Source organism: Diaporthe batatas, assembly GCF_019321695.1.
Source record: "Diaporthe batatas strain CRI 302-4 chromosome Unknown Contig00016, whole genome shotgun sequence".
Lineage (NCBI taxonomy): Eukaryota > Fungi > Ascomycota > Sordariomycetes > Diaporthales > Diaporthaceae > Diaporthe > Diaporthe batatas.
In genome coordinates, this window is record NW_025408563.1 from 759,746 (window position 1) to 781,199 (window position 21,454).

The following is a 21,454-nucleotide window of genomic DNA, read 5'->3' on the forward strand; positions in this document are numbered from 1 at the left end:
TTCTGGTGCGGATTGAAGTACATCAGCGCCCTCTCCATTGACGCACGCTTGATCAGACAGGTGTGCGTGACGTTGAGCATACTTCAAGTTCATAGTAGAAGGCCAGAGCTCGGTCAGAAATCGACTGCGAACGCGCCGTCGAAGCTGGTATTGTCAGGTACTTGCGTGCAAGGGCCGCATTCATGTCAGCCTGGGCACAGGAAATGTATTTGATTTGTCCAAATCAACATCTACGACATGTATCTAAGCTTTAGACTGCAGAAAGGCGTGGGCTCTGTCAGACCGGGCTGATTAATCTGCCCGCATCTCTACGTCACGAATTTATGCCTTGGCGGCCTACCTGATTGAACCTTTGTACTTTCAAATGATCGCTAGGAACATTGAATGCCCCACCGATGTTCTAAATCTGTGTTTTATTCACAGTATCTGAGAGGGTCCCAAGCTTTGCCAAGTAGTTTTTGAAATGATAGGACACCTTTCAGTCTATTTCAATTTACATATTTTGTTGGTACGTACACGGTTCTGTGACTTGGCCTGTCGGCATGGGCAAGGCCTTATGCTGTCCACAGGATGTGCTTAGCTGTGGTGAGACATACTAGCCCGCGCGCACACGTACACCCACAGGTCCGCACCCCGCCATGCTTACCTAAATATAGATAGGTCCGCGTGGGGTTCTGTTTGTGAGTAATTATGAGTCGAAGAATGTCAGTCTACATCTGCAATAACGCACTACGCGTCATTAAAGCTTCTGCTTCCAATCGTGTGCAAATTTCATCTAGGAAAGTAATTCGAGCCATACCGGTCAGATTCTGGTCTGTCAAACATCACGCCCCTTCTTCGATTTATATCAATGTAACCTGCGCCATGCTGCTTTCTGAACTTGCCGCGAAGACGTTCGCCTTCTTCCAAGTGTTGTCCCTGAGTTCACGTGCAAAATTGCTTAGTGGCGGCACAATCATAGCATTTGACCAGGCTACCGAGCAGCTGAATGCGATCCGGAATGGATCTCTCCTCATTGAAGACGGTCAGATCAGCGCCGTGTTCGATATCGCGCCTACCGACGTCCCGCACGGTACGGAAGTCATAGACTGCACCGGGCAGATCATCACACCGGGTTTCATTGATACTTTCCTCAATTTTCTGCCTTTATGTTCTGTAAATGTTCTAGAGTTGCTTGAAACACTGCAGAATTTTGCTGACATATAAAAGACCGCCATGGATGGCAGACGGTGTTCAAAACGATGGGCTCAAATACAACAGTGGCAGATTATGCTCTCCGGTTCAGCGCCGTAGTAGCCGCACCACTCTTTTCACCAGAAGATGTATACATCAGCCAGCTTGCTTGTATCTATGAGGCACTGTTCTCGGGGGTCACCACTATCCTTGACCATGCACGCCATACCTGGACCCCTGACCATTCCGCCGCGGGCCTGAATGCTTCAGTCGATAGTGGAGCGAGAATTCTTTTCGCGTATGCCAGTGCCTTCCAGAACTCTTCCGCCCAATTCGTAATTCCAGAACAAATCGCACAATGGAAGCGACTGTCGTCTGCTATGTCTAACAGCAGCTTGATTGAGCTTGTCATAGCTTATGATTATTTTACTGACAACTCAACGGAGGCTGATACTTAAGCTATTATTGATTTGATGAAGCGTGTATTATCCACATGTTGAAGATTCAGTAACTAGGTAAACTCATTATAGCTATAGTAACGGATTATTACTGACAACTCACCAGTTGGAAGGGCCGTATATGCGTGGGCCTTTTCTCATCGACCTTGTGTCATTGATCTCGCTTACTGATATGGTTATATAGTGGGAAATACTCCCGAGGATATGTACCGCCTTAGGGTTCTAAACTCCAGTGCCCCTATCGTGATATTATATACTGCATACTTAGGCACTAGAGGCGCTTAGCTCTTATAAAAAGTTAATAAATATATATCTATTATTATAGAGAGTAAGATACACTATAACTATCTTTATTCTATAAGCTATCTAATTATAGATTAAACCTTACTTAATATAAATACCTACTTTTATTTCTTAGCTAATATACTTACTTAAACCTAGCTATAGCTTCAGGCTATACATTCTTATATATATTAAAACACAACAGACTACTAGTAAGTCCCGGTAGTGAATTCATTCTTAGTTAACTAAGCGTTTCTATTAGCGACTAAAAATGGCGGCCTGGCCTTAGGTCGGAAGGACCTTGGTGTTATATCGCTTAGAGTGAAGGTGGATATAATTGTCTGGGATGGGAGCTCTTATTTATTGCTTAGATGGTTAGACCCTATTATAGTAGTCATTCTCTATGCTAGTATTGGAGATATCCGGTATATTCTTATAGACGGTGAGTTCAAGAAGCGCGATGGGTGTCTGGTCATTAAAGACTACACCGATATAAAATCCAAGTTCCTAAAGAGTATAAGGAGGATCCAGGTAGCTCTCAAAGCCATCCCTTTACCTTCACGAGAGGGCAACTTCTTAACCAGCTATCCCTATGGATATATCTAGTAATTAGATGTGTAACGCGATTAACGGACGGGTTACGGTCCATAATTCGTGTAAATGTTCTATCTGCCATACACATCGGAAAACACTTTATCGGGGAGTCTAGTTGTTTCAGTGCGCCAGCCTAAACTTTGAAACGGACCACAGGGGACTGGATAAGTAGTAGGCCTGCGGCCAGGTCGGACCGGAAGCAGAATAGGTTTTTGAAAACTGTCAATCGAGGACCAGATGTTCAGCAAAACAATTCACCTTGGGGTCGCCGCTTGAACAGTGATGATGTAGGGAGTATGTATACCCAGGGAATAAAGAGTAGCGTTAGCATCTAGTAATCATGGACCATCAGCCGCAATTTTAAGTTATTGCCGTTCAATTTGTTCAATTTCGGGATTCTGCAATTCCCAAGCTTTGTGTTGGCCCTTGTTTGCAGTTGTATTGCATTGTATGGGTCACTGCGTCTCTCATCATACAAAAGAAAAAGCCTTTTCAAAATCTCGGCTTTGCCAGAATTCTTCCAAAATCCCAAAATTTCATCGAAGCCCTCTGGGGCTTGGTTACCATCTATCCGACTGCCTATTCGCGACCTAGTGAAGATTTCCTACAAAAGAGTCCCCCGCGTGTGGCTTTTCCAGAGGGCCTGATCAAGCAGGAGCTTATCCTATGGTTGATCACGTTGTACGCACTGCCTTATAGGTTTACTGCGTAGTTGCTGGGCCTGCAGAGGGCAAGTCAGACAAAACCTCTCGCCACTGGCGTGCGACCCCTTCATCTGCCCTAGACTCCGCCTCGTTGTCCGCGATCAATGTCTCCCACTTGTCCATGTCTTTTTGAATCGGACGGATACCGGTGGACAAGAGCATTCTGCCGACAGCCTCGATGGCAAACGTGTTCTTACTCTTCCGGAGTCCTACTGCGTACTCGAGCTTAGTCTTGGCCAGCTCCCTGAACGCGTCGAGGAATGCCTGCATGTGACGCTCGCTGCTTGGTGCCAGTGCTGGATCGGGGTTGGAGCGCCATGTGCTGCTGACTATGGCCTTGATCAAATTTGCATATGCCATGGCGTGGTATCTATACCGCCTTGGCACCAATACTCTCCATCCCCAAGGATCCTCGGCTTGATTTGAGGGGGGTGGTGTGATCGCTTCCCGAACACAGTGGATCAAAAGAGGCACAGTCCGCACGGAATGCGAGATGAAGGGCACATCCCAATCGGCTCCCAGCTTAACAAGGGCAATAGGTGCACTCGCCTTGTTGCTTTCGATCTGTGCGAAATTCTCCAGGGCACACTGCAATGGTGTGAGAGATAGACTCGGATAGAGCCCGAAATCGCCTCTGGCTTCCAAAGAAGCACCCTTCTGTATTAGGTATTCTGCAACGGATCTGAGATCATCCAGTGAGAAGGTTTTGAACCCACCAGTCTCAACGCTTCTGCATAACGAATGTAGAGGCGTGACTTCATCCCAGCGATGCCGAGCCATTTCCGGCCGTCGTTGAAGGAGAGCCCTGACAGCGGGGAGATCGCACTTGCGAGCCGCTTGGTGTATCAGCGGCTCTTTACCCATAAGAGGATCTAGACCGTTGTCGAGAAGGTATCCAAGGACGTCGGCATGTCCGAAGTCTAACGCGACGTGGCCGGCAGTGTTGCAAGTCAGCGGAATGAGCCCGCTGGATAGCCACTGGCCTGCGGCCGCGCGACCAAGCGGAAATACAAGTTCAGTTGGGACGCAGCTGTCGTGTATCCGGAAGAATGCGTCGATAAATGTGCGGCTATCCGCGCCGTGCATTGCCTGGAACAGGTTCACGTTGCAGCCGGCCTCAACTAACTCCACGCATAGCTTCAAGTTGCCAAAAGCGGTGGCCGTGAACAATGGGGGCGGAATCTCCCCAAAGAGCCGTATGGGAATTCTGTTGCCATACTGTCGCGCTCGGAGGCCTAGGCCATCGATATACGAGGGGTTATGAGCTTTGGCAGCCTCGATAGCCTTCCGTGCAACAGGCAAGGCGAATGTTCCCTCTGCACATGCCCAGTGCAGAGCTGTCATGCCACGAGACTTGAAGAAGTGAGTTCTGGAATGTGGCTCGGACCTTTGCCTGACGTTGCGCTCTACCAAATAAGTCTTGAAGTCTTTCCGTTCAATCGCGATTCGCTGTCCGCACGTCTCGCAAAGCCCTGTGGCCAGACCATGCTCGCAATTTACACGGATTTCTGGTTGCTCGTCGTTATCGGTGGCACCATGAGCTCCGTCGTCGCCATTGTTTTGACCACTGGTGTTGGCGGTTGGCGGCGCCGACCGTCTCTTAGGGATGCCATCGCCAAAGTGGGCAACCAGTCTGGCTTCATAGGTAACCTCACACTCGTAAAGGGCGGGCTGAAGGTAGTCCCAAGTGGCCTTGTTGACTCTAGCAAGATTCAAGACTTGGCTCGGCTGCGGGAGTGCCTGGGCGATTAGGTAAAGGACTTGAACTGGAATATGCGGCAGTCGATCGGGGTCGGAGGGCACGACCTTGGTCAACGGATTGTACTCGAGAGGTATTGCCATGGTTGTGGTGGTGCGGTGAGGTCGTTAGGTGTGACGGCCGTTACGAATGGAAATGGTGTTGGAAGAGCCGTATGCCTTTTTAAGTTGCAGCTGGAGGGGTTTGGCAGCTGAAGGAACCATTCACTCTGTTGGTACCCAGCCCGTAACCAGGGTGATGGTGAAGGAGAAAGTGAATATCGAAAGCCACATGATGCATCACTATGGATGGACAAACACATGCTAATGCAACTCCAATTCTCACCATAACACACAATATGGGATGACCAAAAAACACAATGTGGGTTGGTCCGCGATGAGATAGATACCTAGGTAACCTCCTGTGAAACACCTCAAGTGATAGCAAGGCTGTCAGGAAGGGCTTGCCTTAGGCAGACATTTATAGAGAAAGCTTGCCTTTCTTCGAAGAGGAAATTTATACACTACAGGCAAGTAACTATTGTTCATTCCAGAAAGCAAACAAGTTTCTTTTCTGAAACATCACCGAGCTTTATGCCTTCTTCACACTTCCAAAACCACTGCCAATTGTTTGCATAGGCTCAGATCGCGACATGGCAGCATCCATCAGCCCCTGAACCAAGTGGTACCAGCTCATCGCGAACTTGCATGGCTCCATGCTTGTCAGACTGGTGCTCAGCTTCGAACAACTTCTCTGCAGCTGCAACCCCTGTCAAAAAATTGCTAAAGATGGTATCAAGCAAGCTTAAACGCAGGGCAATCACTGCTTTACCGCTACCTGACGTTTCTTCCCTGGAGGATAATCAAGATGAAGACAGGAGTATACCGCCGCCAGCCTTCACCGAAACCGAGTCCAAGATGAAGAAGATCTGGGAGGAAATTGTGTCTCGCCATGTCGCCAGAATGCGCCGCATCAGACTCGAGGCCGATACCTTCAATATCAGACAGGCTTCATTGCCCCCCCTACAAGATCAGGCTCTGATCAAGAAAAGCTTCGGGTGCAGGACTCAGCCCGGCAGACCGCATCATCCACAACGGCGCCAACACGTCCGATCCCAGAACCTACGAGTCCCTCCACTGGCACCTGGGGCCAACCTCCAGGCGGCGACGACAGAAATAGCCAACCTGTCCCTGCGATTCGGCAGCGGACGCTTGGACCTCGTTCCCTGTCTTGACTGCCAGCATGCCAGGTGTTGAAGTGCTCACGGCTGGAATACTTTGGGGGGGAGTCTGCGGTGGTATACCCTCCTCCCACGTCCGGTGCCATCGATGGCTATAGTGCGTCCAAATGGGCTAGCGAGAGGTTCCCAGAGAGGCTTTACGAGCGGAGTACCATCTTGAGAGACTGTTGAAGCCTGACTGTGTGGCTGCTTCTCCGTCATTCCAGTCAACGCCGCCGTCAAGACGGTGCCCCTTAGCCTTGTCTATGTGGTTTCGCTTGTATTCCGTATACGTCCGAGGACATATATGGCCTCTTATATAGTGGTAAACACTTAAGAACTAGCGCTTGAAAAGAACATGGTGTTAATAATAATAGTCATAACATGATAAGTACTTGTGGCCTTACCCTTGCGACGCACAGATAAGGCTAAGGGGCACCGTCTTAACGATAGTGTTGACGCCGCGATGGAGTCATACGGCAGCCTTGTCTACAGGTACGTCACAAGACTGAGGCCACGTGCACCTATTGTATTTTTGCTACTGTTATCAGCATTCCATTTATCTTAAATCCTGGGTTCTTAAGCGATTATTACTATATTAATACACCATGTATGGCTTCAGATAAAGAGGCGAAACCAGTTACGAGCGGAGTGGGGGATCGTGGTTGGGCTGGATTCATCAGCCTACCGGCGTCCAGAGGCCTGCCGGCGATAAGGACATCAGTGGCGATGGCCCATCTCTAGGCTTAATCTCGAGCCTTTTGCGGTCCTGCAAAGCCGCAAAAGGCGTGCCGGTGTATCGAAACTCACTCGAGTGCTGAACCTCGTGCGTCTGACAAGGGTCGTCGAGAGTGAGGTTTATGAGATGGCATTCTTTGAGAACTGGATAGGCATGCTACCTGTTTTCTGGCGAAAGGTAAGAAGGAGGCACTGAAAATGCTTCAACATTTGTATGAAATTTTTTAAATAGAGTAGTAATGGATACTTTGTGTCTAGACTCTGTTACACACAAGACAAGTAAACTGCCGTCGTCTTCATGCACAGTCGCCTGCCCTCACACTCGTGAATTTGTTGCATTACTGCTACTTGAACGGGCGCTTCATTTCTTACACCTGGCCGGAATTAAGTACTTGCACGGTGCCCGAGAATCGGTTCGTCAGCCCGCTAGCCAAGAACCAGGAGTGGAGACCCGGACGCAACCTTGACTCAACCACCCTCCACAATCTCTCCGCCAGATCTCACCATTCCCCGGACCTGATGCGAACTCCTGCCTTGGGATCAGGCCACAGGGCAATGAGTGATTATGTATCGAGCCAAGTAGAGTGCTCGAATTTACAAGCAATAGTCAGCAGTTTTTACATGGCCCATATTACCCCGGATGAGCCCATCAACTGCCGCTGACTAGCTAAATACAGTTAACGACTGTGTGCACCGCCAAACATCACGGCCTTCAACGTCGTACAACACTCACGATGGAGTGTGTGTTGCCCGATTCGAGCCCTCGGCTTGACACGGCCATGTCTGGTCTGGACTCTCGGCTCTCCTCTTTTCACTAGGTGCCCTGGCTTATCATGCTGGGACGTGGCTCGTGACAAGGTGCCGTGGTCGACCTGGACCTCCGGTCTTCGTCGCAGAGGCCGGAATCCATTCCGGCCTCACAGGTATATCAACGCGGGCTCGCTCCAAGCCAGGCAGCCACCCTTCAACTTGGCCCGGCAGACTCAACACACAATCCAAACACCAAAAATCCCACATTCTCACCAGCACCAAAATTTCCCCCAGCTTTTTTCACATACCAATATCCGCTATACACCCTCAAAAAGACAACTCACCACCACCACCACCACCAAACAACCACCTGCCTGCCACAATGGGGTCCGTCGCAGTAGACGACAACTACTCCACCGCCGACTTTGGCGTGCTGGAGGACTGCCGGCCCGACGACCACACCCTCCAGGCCTTCATGGTGTCCAAGCCCAGGGGGTTCCTGCCGCGCGCGGACCCGATATGGCAGCTCCCCTCCGACTTTGACCCCCTCGAGGACATCCTGCAGCGCATGCCCGTCAAGACGGCGTCGGGCGAGCCGGGCCTGCTGGCGCACGGCAGGCTGGGCCCCACCGTCGACGAGTCGTTCCCCGACCTGACGTGGGCCGTCGACAAGCACGCCGCCGACAAGCCGCTCATGAACGCGCTGTACCGCGACTACTCGTTCCTGCTGTCCGCGTACCTGCTCGAGCCCTGCCACATGAGGTTCCTCAAGGGTGAGCCCTACGGGCTGGGCCGTCAGAGCCTGCCTGCTGTTATTGCGAGGCCGATGGCTAGGGTCGCTGAGTTGTGAGTTTTTTTCTTCTTCTTCTGTTCCCTTCCTATGTATATTGTCTCTTGACTCGTGACTCCTTTTTTTTTCCCCCTCTCTTTTTCCCTGTTTGGTCTATTTGTTGTCTTGTTGTCGTTGGCCTGTCACACATTGGAAGCACTTACACGGCGTTCTTGTCCTCTCATTGGCTCCATGCTATCCGGGACCCGCTTTCTACCGCTTTTGTCCAACCACTTACACCTATCATCACCTGTGCCCTTCACCCCTTACCATCAAACTTGTTGGTCGCTCACCAACCCAACGTTGTCTTTTCCCTCTCTTGCTACACTTTCCACCTTGTCGTTTCTCTCTTCCAATTTTTTATTCCTTACTCGCGTCGCAGCAATGCCCCCCCCCCCAAAAAAATATTCTGCTTGTCTCCTGTTCTCATGCAATGCACACACACACACACACCGTCTCGAGTTCTCCCCAACCCTGTTTTGCCTCCCCTCGCCCTCATCCCGAGCTAGCCTTAGTCCCATCATGGCCCTAACAACCGACCTAGGACCGGGTTCATGCCGTTCATGGAGTACGCCGGCAGCTACGCCCTCTACAACTACAAGCTGGCCGACCCGTCCAAGGGCATGGACTACGACAACATCCGGCTGATCCGGGCCTTCGAGCACGGGCTGGACCACACGTCGAGCGAGGCGGGCTTCGTCCTGGTGCACATCGACATGGTGCAGAACTCGGGGCCCCTGGTGTCAGGCACGGTGGAGGCCCTGCAGGCCGCGCACGCGAGCCGGCGCGAGCTCAACGCCGCCATGGCGAAGCAGCTCGGCGCCCTGCGGCGCATCAACGCCACCATGGAGACCATGTGGATGAAGTCCAAGCCGCGCGACTACACCACCTTCCGCACCTTCATCTTCGGCATCACGTCGCAGTCCATGTTCCCCGACGGCGTCGTCTACGAGGGCGTCAACGACGGCAAGCCGATGAGCTTCCGCGGCGAGTCCGGCGCCAACGACTCCATGATCCCCCTCATGGACAACTTCCTCCAGATCCCCATGCCCGACACCCCGCTGACCGAGATCCTCAAGGACTTCCGCAAGTACAGGCCGTCCAACCACCGCGCGTTCCTGCAGCACGTGCGGGACCGGTCCGTCGAGGTCAACCTGCGCGACTTCGCGCTGCGGCTGCAGAAGCAGGCCGGCAGTGACGAAGACGACGACGAGGAGCTCTGGGAGAGCAGGCGGCTCTGGCTGCAGCTGCTCGACCAGGTGCGCGAGTTCCGCTGGCGCCACTGGTGCTTTGGCAAGGAGTACATCCTCAAGATGACAGATCACCCCACCGCGACTGGTGGCAGCCCCATCGTCACTTGGCTGCCGAACCAGCTCAAGGCCGTGCTCAACGACATGGTCAACATTGCGGCCACGGTGGGCGAGGAGAAGCTTGGCAGCGAGGTGCAAGCTATCATGGATCTGGTCAGGCGGCAGGAGGAGACGCTGCGCAAGGAGGTTGAGAAGTACTGCGAGGAGAGGGGTGTTGCTCGTTCTTGATGCGGGTGTTTACGCATGTGCAGGGTGGTGTAGGGTTGATCTCGCTGTTTTTTCGCCGTGTGCTCATGGAGCGCCCGTTAGCAATGTTTGTGGTGCATTTAGAGATACCTCAATCGACGTATGGCTTGTTTCAGGTGTGCGGCACGAGCTAGTGCGTACAGTGCTTCTCACAACTTGGATACGTCGTTGAGCCTGCTCGATGCGCAGTGCCAATTGTGATGGTTCTAATGGAGTAGCCCCCGGCCAGATTTAGTTTGCAACCGCTGCCTTGATTCCCGGAACGATTCTCCGTCTATTACCTCCGGGGTTCGGTCGCCGAACCAAACCTTCGCTGGCAGGAAGTCTCTGAGACACGGTAGAGGAGCACGTCATTGTTCCATTACAATATGTATCGTGATTGCAGCAGGTGCACCACGTCTTGCATCTGCAGAGCCCACGTAAACACCACAAGAGCTTGTTTGCATGGGAGACTGACCTCGAGCTCATCTTCCGCAGCACCTCGTGAAGCCTGGATTCCATGCTATGCCATAAAGTGCTGCACCTCAACCGCATTCGTATTCGGCGCCTTGCTGGTGGTTCTCGATGTCAGTGGCCTTGTTTGACCACTTCACTTCTGCCACTCTGAGGGCGGTGATACAGTCCGGTGGAACCGTCGTATTTCAGTACAATTAATTCTAGGCCGCGCAGACTGGTATCGGCCAGGCTCCTGGAGGCGGGGAGCCTCATTGACAGGCCAATGGATACTATTCCTAGAGTCGAAGGGTTGAGCACATGTCAGGGAGGCTTGTCCTGTGGACTTACGTAGCTCATCCGTTGAGTGATTGTTGCTGTGGTTTGGCACGCTACTTAGTGTGATCGCCCCGTTAATTAGATCTCAATGGATTTTAACACTCGACTGCAAATGCGATGAGCTTCCCTGTTGGTGGGTTTGGGGCATCCGCTAGGATCCCGGACAGATTGTTTGAGAATACTGCGTCGCACGATGCACGGGGGATTAGTTGCTCGGTGTAGCTTTGGCTAGTGTTGATGCCGCGACCGTGCTGGTAGCAATGCGCTGCAGCACGACTCAGATCTCGTGAAGTGGAAATCAGAGCAAGATGGTGCGGAGTGAGTCCTGTATTTGGCATTCCAGAAGTAGAAAGGAGCCATGCCGGAATGGTGATCTGAAGCGTGCTTATCGCTTGTCGCCTATGTGCACGACCATGCATTTCGGGTCTCGCGGTACGGGGGAAATGACACGCCGCCCTCTTGCGTGGTGTTTCATCTTGCGTTGAGCCCAAACCAGAGAGCATGGAGAAATTGGAAAAGGAGACGCTGGTGACCCTGCCGATCGACGTGGTCGCTGACGGGAAAGAGCGGAGATCCGCGTCGGGTTGGCGTTTTGAATCACCAGACACCTACCTACCATGGTTGTTTAAAAAACAAATCACCCTTCAGATCAGTAAGCGCCTGGAAAAGAGGCCCTTGTTGAGGAGGGCGGTCCAAGTGGGGATTGCTTCGCGAAACGGCATTGATCGTGAAGGTAGGGTTGGTGCCGGGTCGAGCGGCAGGCGATGACGAATGAGCTAGGAGGCATTATCACCACGATCCTGTTTGCCGGTTGCCTTTGAGCGGGAGTCGGGCAGGCTGGCAGGTCGGGCAAGTCGGGTGCAGGATGTCAGTGGGTGGAGTTTAGTTTTTGCCTCGGGCTCGCTCGGGAGTTGTGGTGCACGCGGTGGTGGCGCCTCGCAGGATCCAAGGGTCCTGGTCTTGTGGGCGGCGATGAACTCGTGTGCCTGGTGCAGGCAGGCAGCCGGGCAGCCGGTGCAGGTTCTGAATCCAGGACGGAGGATAGAGAGCCAGCCAGCCAGATGGCAGAGTTTTCCTCGGTATCGATGCTGGTTGTGCAGGGCTTGGCGGGCTCGGTTTCCTCCTCGATTGCGCTGACGATGGATGCTCACTGCGTCCTGATGTTGGATCGCTGCATCTGACCTCGGTGGCTCGGACGGCCAGGTTGTCCTGTCCTGTCTTGTCTGCATGCAGGCAGGGAGAACCAACGCCAGCCCCTTTGTGAATGAACCCGGCGGGGATCCGGAGATTGAGAAATTGAGGGCCTGGGGGGGAGAGGGGGGAAGGCGACGAAGGAGAGTGCAACTGAGCCCGAGATGGAGCTGGAGCCGGAGCTGGACGTGAGCCGACCGACCCTTGCCCTTTCCGTCGTCGAGGTTCGAGATGTGACGCTGTCTGTTGCGCACTAACAGGGCGAGGGTGGTGCAGGCGAGCCTGTTAGTGCTGATTCAGGGGTCCTGCGATAAGGCTGTACCTGGCGTCATGAAGCAAAAGCGGAAGGCTTGGCTGGGCTGGCTGGGCTGGCTGGCCGGCCGAAGTCAGTCAGTCAGTCAGACTGGTTCGTCAGAGCAAAGCAGCACACAGGCAACTTTTTGTGACCATGCCCTGCCCAGCCCCAGCCCAGTCCAGGCCATCTCGCAGCTGGACGAGATCAGCACAGGAATGGAGACCACACGGGACACACCACACCGGCAGCTGGGGCAGATGTTTTGCACCGCAGGTATCCCTCACAACGAGGCGCGACAGAAAGAAGAGGCTCTCACCACAGACAGAATGCATGCAGCAGTAATAAAATCCCGTGTACTCGCAGCAGGTGCAGCCACGGGCGACGGGTACATGTCAAATGTACCGATTATGTCAGCCCAGGCCGGGTGGGCCGTGCTTTTAATAGCGTCCCGCAGAAAAGGTACTAGGTAGGTAGCTCTGCCTCTGCCATCCGCATTGCGAGAGAGCGAACCTCCTCCGCGCGCGTGTGGTGCAGCACCACAAGGCACAAGGCCCAAGGCCCAGCACCAAAAGCTGGGTTGCCATGAGAAATGGCTGCAATCACCACAACCGACCATGGCCCGTCCAACCTTTTTTGATCTAAAACCACAATGATGGGATCTGTTCCCATGCCCTCCCTTCCCATCCGCCCTTCCCCCCTCCACCATCAATTCTTCACCCTCAACCATCTCCCACCACCACCATCATCATCACCATCACCGCCGTGACGCCCGTCCAACGCTCTGCCCCCGTCGCCGGCGCCAGCTCCATGCAAATTCAACCCACACGCCCAAACTAGGATCCCACACACCAACGACCGTCCACGATCCGGCCCAGCCCTGGCCTGCAGTGCACACGCAACCACTGCTGACTGACTGACTGACTGGCAATCAATCCACCCCCATTCATCACCAACCCAACGCCCGAGCCAAGCCTCGCTCCATTCTCCTTCACCCTTCTTTTCCCGTCACCGAAACTGGCACACGGCCGTCTTGGTCTCCGACTCGGCAACCAAGCCAATTTTTGCCTCTGCTGTCTTTGACTGCCTTTCTCCCCTTCATCCAACTTTCTTATAAAGGCGACAGCAGACTTCCGTTTTTCAACGGGTCGATTGTTTCTGTGCTGCAACACCACCACCACCTCCTCCACCTGCACCAGAACAACTCGACACGATGGCACCATCAAGCAAGTCTACTCCTGCAAAGGACCGACGCAAGTCTTCGGCGAGCACAACCTCGGCCACCTCCAAAGTCATCACCCTCAAGGTCCACCCCGACAGGCTGCGAGCGGTCCTCGACCCAGCAGCATCCGACGCCGCCAAGGAGGACACCCCGATGAAGGATTCCAACGACTCGCCCTCAGTCTCCACGCCGCAGCCCAACGGCGCTGCTGCCAACCCCGACAACGCCTCCGACTCCAACCCTGCGACCCCCGGCAACGGCGGCACACCTGCCCCGTCCGTCATGGGACCGCCGGGCGACGGCCAGGGCCCAAAGAAGAAGGGCGTCAAGAGATCTGCGGCTGCAACAAATGGGGACGCTCCGCCTAAGGTCCGGGGCAAGCCAGGCCCCAAGAGGAGAAAAGTCAAGTATGTACTTCGCGAGACCACCCACAGAAAACCCACATGAGGCATCGGAATCGATTACTAACATTTTTGTCCCCCAGCGACGACGGCACCCTCGAGCCCCGAGCCGCTGCCCACCGGCTGGGCCCAAAGGCCAACCAGGGCGCCATCAACGCAGGCCTGCGCGCCCTCGACCGCAGCGGCAAGCCGTGCCGCAAGTGGACCAAGGGCAGCTTCCAGCTCAAGACCTTCACGGGCGTGCAGTGGCAGATCAACCGGTGGACCGCCCCGCCCAAGCCCAAGCCGGCCGACGAGTCCTCCACCCCGGACGAGAACGGCGTGCCCACGTCGACGCCCGCCTCGGCCGACGGCAGCAGCAGCAAGGAGAACAAGGAGAACGGCGCCGGCAACGCCAACACCAACGGCGCCGGCAAGAGCGAGAACAACAGCATCTCGGGCGCCGACGTCGAGATGCGCAGCCTGCCCAGCGTCCAGGCCAGCTCGCCCGCGCCCATGCCCATCGCGGCGGGTGCCTAGGGGGGTCTGCTGCGCGGGGGGACCTGCCACACAAACCCCCCCGGCCAGGGCTGAGGGGATCAGAGTTTCACCCTCAGCAGCACGTGTGTACAGCCTATATTCTTGTGTGTTCATATAGTCAAGGCGTTTGAGGAAAGGGAAAGGAAAGGGTCTACGAAAAACCGGTTCCGGAGGGTCTTCTATCATCTACTTTTTTTATTGCTGCAACGGAAGACAAGTTTGGTTTGTCTTTTAAGGGGAAATACCAAGGCTCGGGCCCTCGTTTGGGTCCCTTCATTATGGATGGTGGACAAAACGGCATGTCGGGCGGCGTTCTTGAAGGGATGATGAGTTTTTTTTCTTCTTTTTTTTCTTTTTTTTTTTCCAATTCTGCGGTAGATTCTTGGCTGGATTAAAGCCAAATATTGGTATTACCTGACCTGGCTCTTGTCCATACTATACCGTCTCGTGTAACCAGTGTGCTTTATTTTGACCAGCTGCCACTACCTGGCATGGCTCTGGACAATCGTCGAGGGCGCTATGTGCTCTCTGAACCATTCCACAACTTTGACCGCCCCAAGGTCAGGCATGCTGTCGTGAGAGGCTCGCCCAACGCAAGGTCGAACGAGTGTAGCCCCCATGAAGAATGGGCGATTCCAACCCAACCAAAGGGTCAACACTCTACTCACAACCAATGGTGACGAGCATTTTGCCACAGGCGATGATAGCGTGTGACTCGCACCGGGGCCAGCCCCAAGGTATCCGTGGGCCACTCGTTGAGCCACCCACCCACCTTATACAGATCACTTAGGTCTGAATCGTGCAAGGAACGCAACATGCAATCTGTTGGCCGCAGCCGGAAATGGGCAAGAGAGAACCAACCACCCCTTCCGACAGCCCATTTTCCAACTGTTTCCAGCGGTGTCCGCCCAGGTCGGGCAGCAACAGCCACCACCGTCACTTGTTGTTCACCGGTAATCATGTATGGTGACTGCCAGTAGTGTTTATATTATCGGATCGGAGAGGCATGAAGCTGACGGAGAGCAGACAGATGCGGTGACACGCACGTCCACACAAAAAAGCAGGCTGAAGGCTGAAACGGTGCAATTAGTTAGTTCCCTTCGGTCTGGCTCTGAATGTAATCACATGTTGGTTGGGCGGCTGCTTCGGGTGCTTGGCTTGGATGTGGTTAGTTGACCTTGGGCCAAGGACCGCCCCCAATGACCTGTGGTCTTCGGAGTAAATGTCATACAGGAATGCCATGTGATAAGAAAGAGGGCCGGCCTGCTTGAGCTGCAGAGAGGAATCGATCCGACTCCGATTTTGTTGTTGATAGAATCATTCAAGTCTGGAATAAATTACCAGGAATCAGACATGATGCATACAACAAACATATCGTCCTTTGTTAACAATGCCTTGCTCGACGATGTGAGTCTTGAGTTCGGTTTCGAGTTGTACTTATCCGGAGATCCCCCCATTCCCCACCCCCTGCCTGGGGCTTTGCCGGCACCGGTGGTCCAGTGCGTACACTGCAGCTTGGGTTGATTACTCGGCAGAACATCCCACTGACGACATCACCACTACGGAGTACCAAGCGACTAATCTCTCCCTCTCCCTCTCCCTCTCTATCTTCCAACCTCATCATAGTGTGTTGCAAAGAGAAAGGATCGTACTTGTGCTCCTGATCTGTGAAGACAATAATCACCTCAATCAAACCGTGTCGAGTTTATGCCGCCCACGCGAGTCTGGTCTTGCCTGGTCTGGTCTGGTCCCGTCCCGTCAGCCCCTCACTCACCCACTGCTGGCACCACACACGGTAAAAGTGACTAGTAGAGTTCGCGTCTCCAGCACCTGGTCTACCTGGTCTAGATCCTTCTTCTCTTTTCTTTTCCCCCCTCTAAGTTACAACACCAAGACAACTATCACCACCTCTTAAGGAAAGAAAGTCTATAATCTAAATTACTACACTAACACTATAATAAACCTTAATATATTAAAAAATACCTTATACCCTCTTCTATTAAATAGCATTACTACTATATAACCTAATATTCTTTTTACCCTACTTAACTATTAATAAATAATTTTTTTTATTATAAACTTATTAATAATAAAAAAAATAATAATAATATATTAAATTAAAAAATATAGATATATATCCTTTAATAATAAATTAATTTTTTATAATTAAAAACCTTTTATACTTTTAAAAGAGCCTTTTAACTTATATAAATAAAAATTTATATAACTAAAAGTAAATATATAAATATAATATAAGATAATAACTATTATAATATAAAAGTTTAAAAGGCTTTTCTAAACTTTAAGAACTAATATAAAGTTAAATGGGTTTAATATATTAAATTTAAAATAAAAACTTTTTTATAAGCCTTTTAAATAAATTAATTAATATAAATAGTATAAATAAAGTAACTTACTTTATTACTTTATTAATTTTATTAAAGATAACCTTAAAGTTTATTTAAAGATAATAACCTAATTACTCTATTTAATAAATAAGAATAATATAAATTATATTATAATAATATAATAATTAATATATATTTTCTTTTATTATATTATAACTTTTTATAAAATAATAAAATTTAATAAAGTAAGATAAATTATAATTAAATTATAAAAAAGAAAGCATAATAATAAAAATAATAAATTAAATAATTTAAAAGAATAATTATATTTTTTTAACTTTTAAATAATATATTTTAAAAATTATTATTTTAATAAAAATTAAGGTTACCTTAATAAAAGGGATAGGTTTTTTATAAACTTTTTATAAGTTTAGTAAACTTATATTAACTTTATAATTTATTTAATTATTAAAAGGTTTATAATTATATACTTAGTTTATAATTCTTTTTAAAAATAAATACCTATTTAAAAAAGTTAAAATATAAATAATTTATATAATTTAAAAGTTTTAAGGAACTTTAAATATATAATAATATTTAAATAATAAATAATATTATTCTTTAAAAGTAAAAATAATAATATAAAAAGTTAATTATTTATTATTTCTTTAAATATTAAAACTTTTAATAATTATATAAAAATAAATAATTTTTTTTAATTTAATTACTTTAAAATTTTAAATTTTAAATAATAACTTAGTTAAATAGTTAAATAAAAGGTATAAATTATTTAATATAATAAATACCTTAATTATTATAATTTATATATTTATACTTATAATAAGAAGTATAAAAACTATAATAGGAATATAATATAATATTTTAATTATATATAAGATTTTTAAATATATTAATTATAATAAACTTTACTATATAATTTTTAAAGGATATAATATTTATTTTAAAAAAGGATAAAATAATAATTTAATATATTAAGGCCTAACTTTAAACTATTTAATAATTAAAAATAAAAGTATATTAAAATATATAAGATTTTAATCTAAATAATTTAAATTATTTTAAAATTTAATATAAAAGTAAAGTTTAAAAGAAAACCCCTATTTATAGCTCTTAAAATTAAAGATTATTTAATAATTCTATTACTATAAATTTAAATATAAGTTCTAATAATATAATTTTAAGCTTTAATAATAGAAACTTTAATTAATATTAATTTAATTAAAAGTTTAAATAAAATTATAAAAATAATATTATATTAATTAATTAATAATAGATTAATTTAATTTTAAAGTATATATTAATAAAAAGTATAAAGGTGATATATTCTATTTTATATAATTAAATATAATTAAAACTTTTATTATATATAATATTATATTAAATTTAGTTTAAAAATAAGATATAATATTCTATTTATATAAAAATTATAAATTATCTTTAAAGAAGATTATAAGTTTATAAAAATATATTTAAACTTTAATATCTTTTTTAATTAAGGATTAAATAAAAATAAAACTAAGAGTTTTAATTTATATTTATAAAAATATAAAGTTAAAATCCTTTTATATTAAACCTTTTACCTTTTATAAGTTTATATAATATAAATTAATAAAGTTTTAATAATAAATATATATTATATTTTAAAATATTTATTAAAAGTTTTAATATTATTAAAGAAATAAATTTTAAATTTAAATATAATAATTATAAAAATTTAATATAATATATTAATTCTAATAATTAAGTTATAATAAATATATTAACTTAAATATAAAGTTAGTTAATTAAATTAAATAAATAGGGTTTATAATAAAGAACTTAAAAGTACCTATATATAAATTAAATAATATTATTAACCTTATTTTCTTTAATATTTTAAAATATAAAATAATAATAAAGCTTATTTTTATAATTAGATTAGATTATTTTATAATTATAATTATAATTTTATTTAATATTTAAAAGTATAAATAGAAGTAAGCTTATAATATTATTAATAAAGTATTTAAATTTCTATTAATTAATTTAAAGCTTAATTTAAATAATAAAAAAATTATAAAAATAATAAAAAGTTAGAGGAATTAACTATAGATTTAACCTTTATTATAATTATAACTATTAAAGTAGTAAAGTATTTATACTTAATTAAAGGGTATAGGATTATTTAGTAAGATTAAGAGTATTATATAATAAAGGTAGACTTTATTTAAATATAATAAAATAAAGATAATAAGGTTATATATTAAGTTAAAAACTTTTAAAAATAAGAGTAGGAGTAGTTAAAAGATATATTAAAAGAATTAAATTAAATTAACCTTTAAGAACTTTTAAATATTTAAAATAACTTTATAATATAAGATTATAAATATTTATTACTTCCCTTTTTAATATATAATAATTAATTTATTATAAAGTTAATTTATAAAATAAAGTATTTTAAAATATAATTTTATATTATTTTTAATAAAAATAATATTAAAATTTTTAAAGACTTTAAAGTTATTATAAAGCTTTTAAAACTTAATAATATTAATAAAGAAAGTTAAAATAAACTATATTTAAATAAATAATATTATTTTAAAAATAAATAATATTATAGTAGTTTTATTTATTATAGTTTAGGATTTAATTAAGTTTTAAATTATAATATTATATAAAGTATATTTATATTTTAAATATTATTTAAAGGAGTTTAAAATAATAAAATTATTATAATTTTAAAGTTAAAAAAGTTAAATTATATTATTTATTAATTTTATTAACTAATTATATTTATTAATTATATAAGTAAAGAGTTTAAGTGATTAGTAGTATAATAAATAGTAAAAATAGTTTTATTTAATAAACTCTTTAACTTTTAGTACTTTAATGCTTTATTTAAATATTTAATAGTAAACTTTATAATTTTTAATTTATAATATTAAAAATATTTAATAAAGGATTTAAGGCTTTCCTCTTTATAATAAATATATAAAGGGCTTTTAATTTAATTTTTTAATAAATTAATTAAATAGTTAGTAAAATAAAAGTAGTTAACTAATATTATTGAATAAGTATTAAGCTTTATTATAGATAGAAAGGTTTAAATTTAGTTTAAAGATATAATTATAAAGGATAAGGATTTAATTTATAGACTTTTATAGAGATTTTTAGTATCTTTTATTCTATTTATACTATATATATAGTTACTTTTATTTAAAAGAGAGAAATAAAGGTAGTTTATATATATTAATAACTTTTCTTTTTAAAATAAATAAAGGTGTGGGTAATATAGTATAAATTTTTAATAAAGGGTTATTAATATACTTAAATAGGAAGAGTTAATACTATAACCTTTACTTTTAATAAATATAAATTTATTTATTTCTTTTAAAAGTACTATTTAATATAATTATAGGTATAAGTAAGCTATAATATAGTCTAATTAGTAGAGGTAATAAGGTAGTTAAGGGTCTATTTTAATTTAAAATTTATTTTTATAAATATATTAAAATTTAAAGAGTTAAAATATATAAAGCTATTTTACACTTTAAGGGCTTTAATAAAGTAATAATAAAGGCTTTTTTAGCTTATAATATTAATAATAAAATATATATATTCTTTTATAATAATTTATAAAAGGAGATATAATAATAGAGATTTAAAAACTTAATATTTAAGATTTATTTAAGATAGTAAAGTTAAAATAGTAGATATATTTAAATATTTTAAATAGAGTTATAAAAATAGTAGTTAAAATAATATTATTAATATAAAAGATTATTTTAGTTTTAATACTTTATTAAAATTAAAAATTTTATTTATTAAAGTTATATTTAAGTAGTAATAGTTTAAAATAGCTATAAGGTTTTAAATTTTAAATTAAAATTACCTTTTATAAAAGATTAACTTTTATTATAATATAGAGGAGAGAAATAGCTCTTTTAAATTAAAGGCTAATTATAAAGGGATATTAAGTTTTAAAGAATAAATACTTTATTAAAATTATATAAATAATTTATATTAATACTATTAAACTATATATTTAATTTTAAAAGGGTATTAATAATAAAATATATATAAATAACTAATTTAGAAAGGCTATTTATACTATATAATAAAATAATTAGAAAGAAGTAGTATAATAAATAAAAGTAACCTTTTAAAATAGTAATTATAATATATTTTAATAATTTAGAAAATTATAGAATTATTTTATAAGTATTTATAATATATTAAAATAGTATTAAAATTACTTATATTTAAAGTTATTTTTAAAAGTTTATATTTATAATAAAGAAATTAAAGGGGCTATAAAAGGAATTATATAAATATAAATTAATTATAAAAACTTAAAATTATAAAATTTATTTATATATTAATAATATATTAATAATATAAGGTATTTATAAAAATATTTTTATAAGTTTATAATAAAAGTTTTTTATTTTTAATATAATTAAAGGAAACTAAAAGGTATTTTAATAAAGATTAAATAATCTTTTAAATATATTAAATTTAAGGAATAAATATATAAATTAACTAATAGAGAAACTTATTAAATTAAATTTATAAATAAAAATAAAAAAAGATAGAGAAGTAGCTATTATATCCTAAAAATACTTAAAATATATAATTAAGAAATAAAGAGTATTTAATTTTTAATAAG

The 21,454-nt window shown here is 43.4% G+C and overlaps 4 protein-coding genes across 4 annotated transcripts; 3 read left to right on the plus strand and 1 right to left on the minus strand.

Moving 5' to 3' along the window:
- Positions 1-864: 864 nt before the first annotated feature.
- On the plus strand, positions 865-1,631 carry KVR01_011743 (uncharacterized protein; the record flags this gene model as incomplete). The annotated part of the gene is made up of 2 exons (XM_044784935.1): positions 865-1,072; positions 1,210-1,631. 2 exons carry the CDS (start codon positions 865-867, stop codon positions 1,629-1,631), a joined length of 630 nt encoding a protein of 209 aa, XP_044639452.1.
- A 1,577-nt stretch (positions 1,632-3,208) lies between these two features.
- KVR01_011650 (uncharacterized protein) lies at positions 3,209-5,053 on the minus strand (the record flags this gene model as incomplete). Its single annotated transcript, XM_044785500.1, has 1 exon — positions 3,209-5,053. The coding sequence occupies one exon, from the start codon at positions 5,051-5,053 to the stop codon at positions 3,209-3,211; it is 1,845 nt and encodes a 614-aa protein (XP_044639359.1).
- Positions 5,054-7,623: 2,570 nt separating this feature from the next.
- On the plus strand, positions 7,624-12,105 carry KVR01_011722 (uncharacterized protein). Its single transcript, XM_044790122.1, has 2 exons — positions 7,624-8,502; positions 9,030-12,105. The coding sequence occupies exons 1-2, from the start codon at positions 8,039-8,041 to the stop codon at positions 10,021-10,023; spliced, it is 1,458 nt and encodes a 485-aa protein (XP_044639431.1). The 5' UTR covers positions 7,624-8,038; the 3' UTR covers positions 10,024-12,105.
- Positions 12,106-12,782: 677 nt separating this feature from the next.
- On the plus strand, positions 12,783-14,855 carry KVR01_011793 (uncharacterized protein). The gene is made up of 2 exons (XM_044784171.1): positions 12,783-13,924; positions 14,002-14,855. The coding sequence occupies exons 1-2, from the start codon at positions 13,509-13,511 to the stop codon at positions 14,435-14,437; spliced, it is 852 nt and encodes a 283-aa protein (XP_044639502.1). The 5' UTR covers positions 12,783-13,508; the 3' UTR covers positions 14,438-14,855.
- Positions 14,856-21,454: the final 6,599 nt, after the last annotated feature.

Bases quoted from the DNA above. Each gene is read 5' to 3' on its own strand.
- KVR01_011722 (XM_044790122.1), top strand. From the start codon at position 8,039: ATGGGGTCCGTCGCAGTAGACGACAACTACTCCACCGCCGACTTTGGC. The intron at 8,503-9,029 runs GTGAGTTTTTTT...CAACCGACCTAG, and splicing joins ATGGCTAGGGTCGCTGAGTT to GACCGGGTTCATGCCGTTCA.
- KVR01_011793 (XM_044784171.1), top strand. From the start codon at position 13,509: ATGGCACCATCAAGCAAGTCTACTCCTGCAAAGGACCGACGCAAGTCT. The intron at 13,925-14,001 runs GTATGTACTTCG...TTTGTCCCCCAG, and splicing joins CCCAAGAGGAGAAAAGTCAA to CGACGACGGCACCCTCGAGC.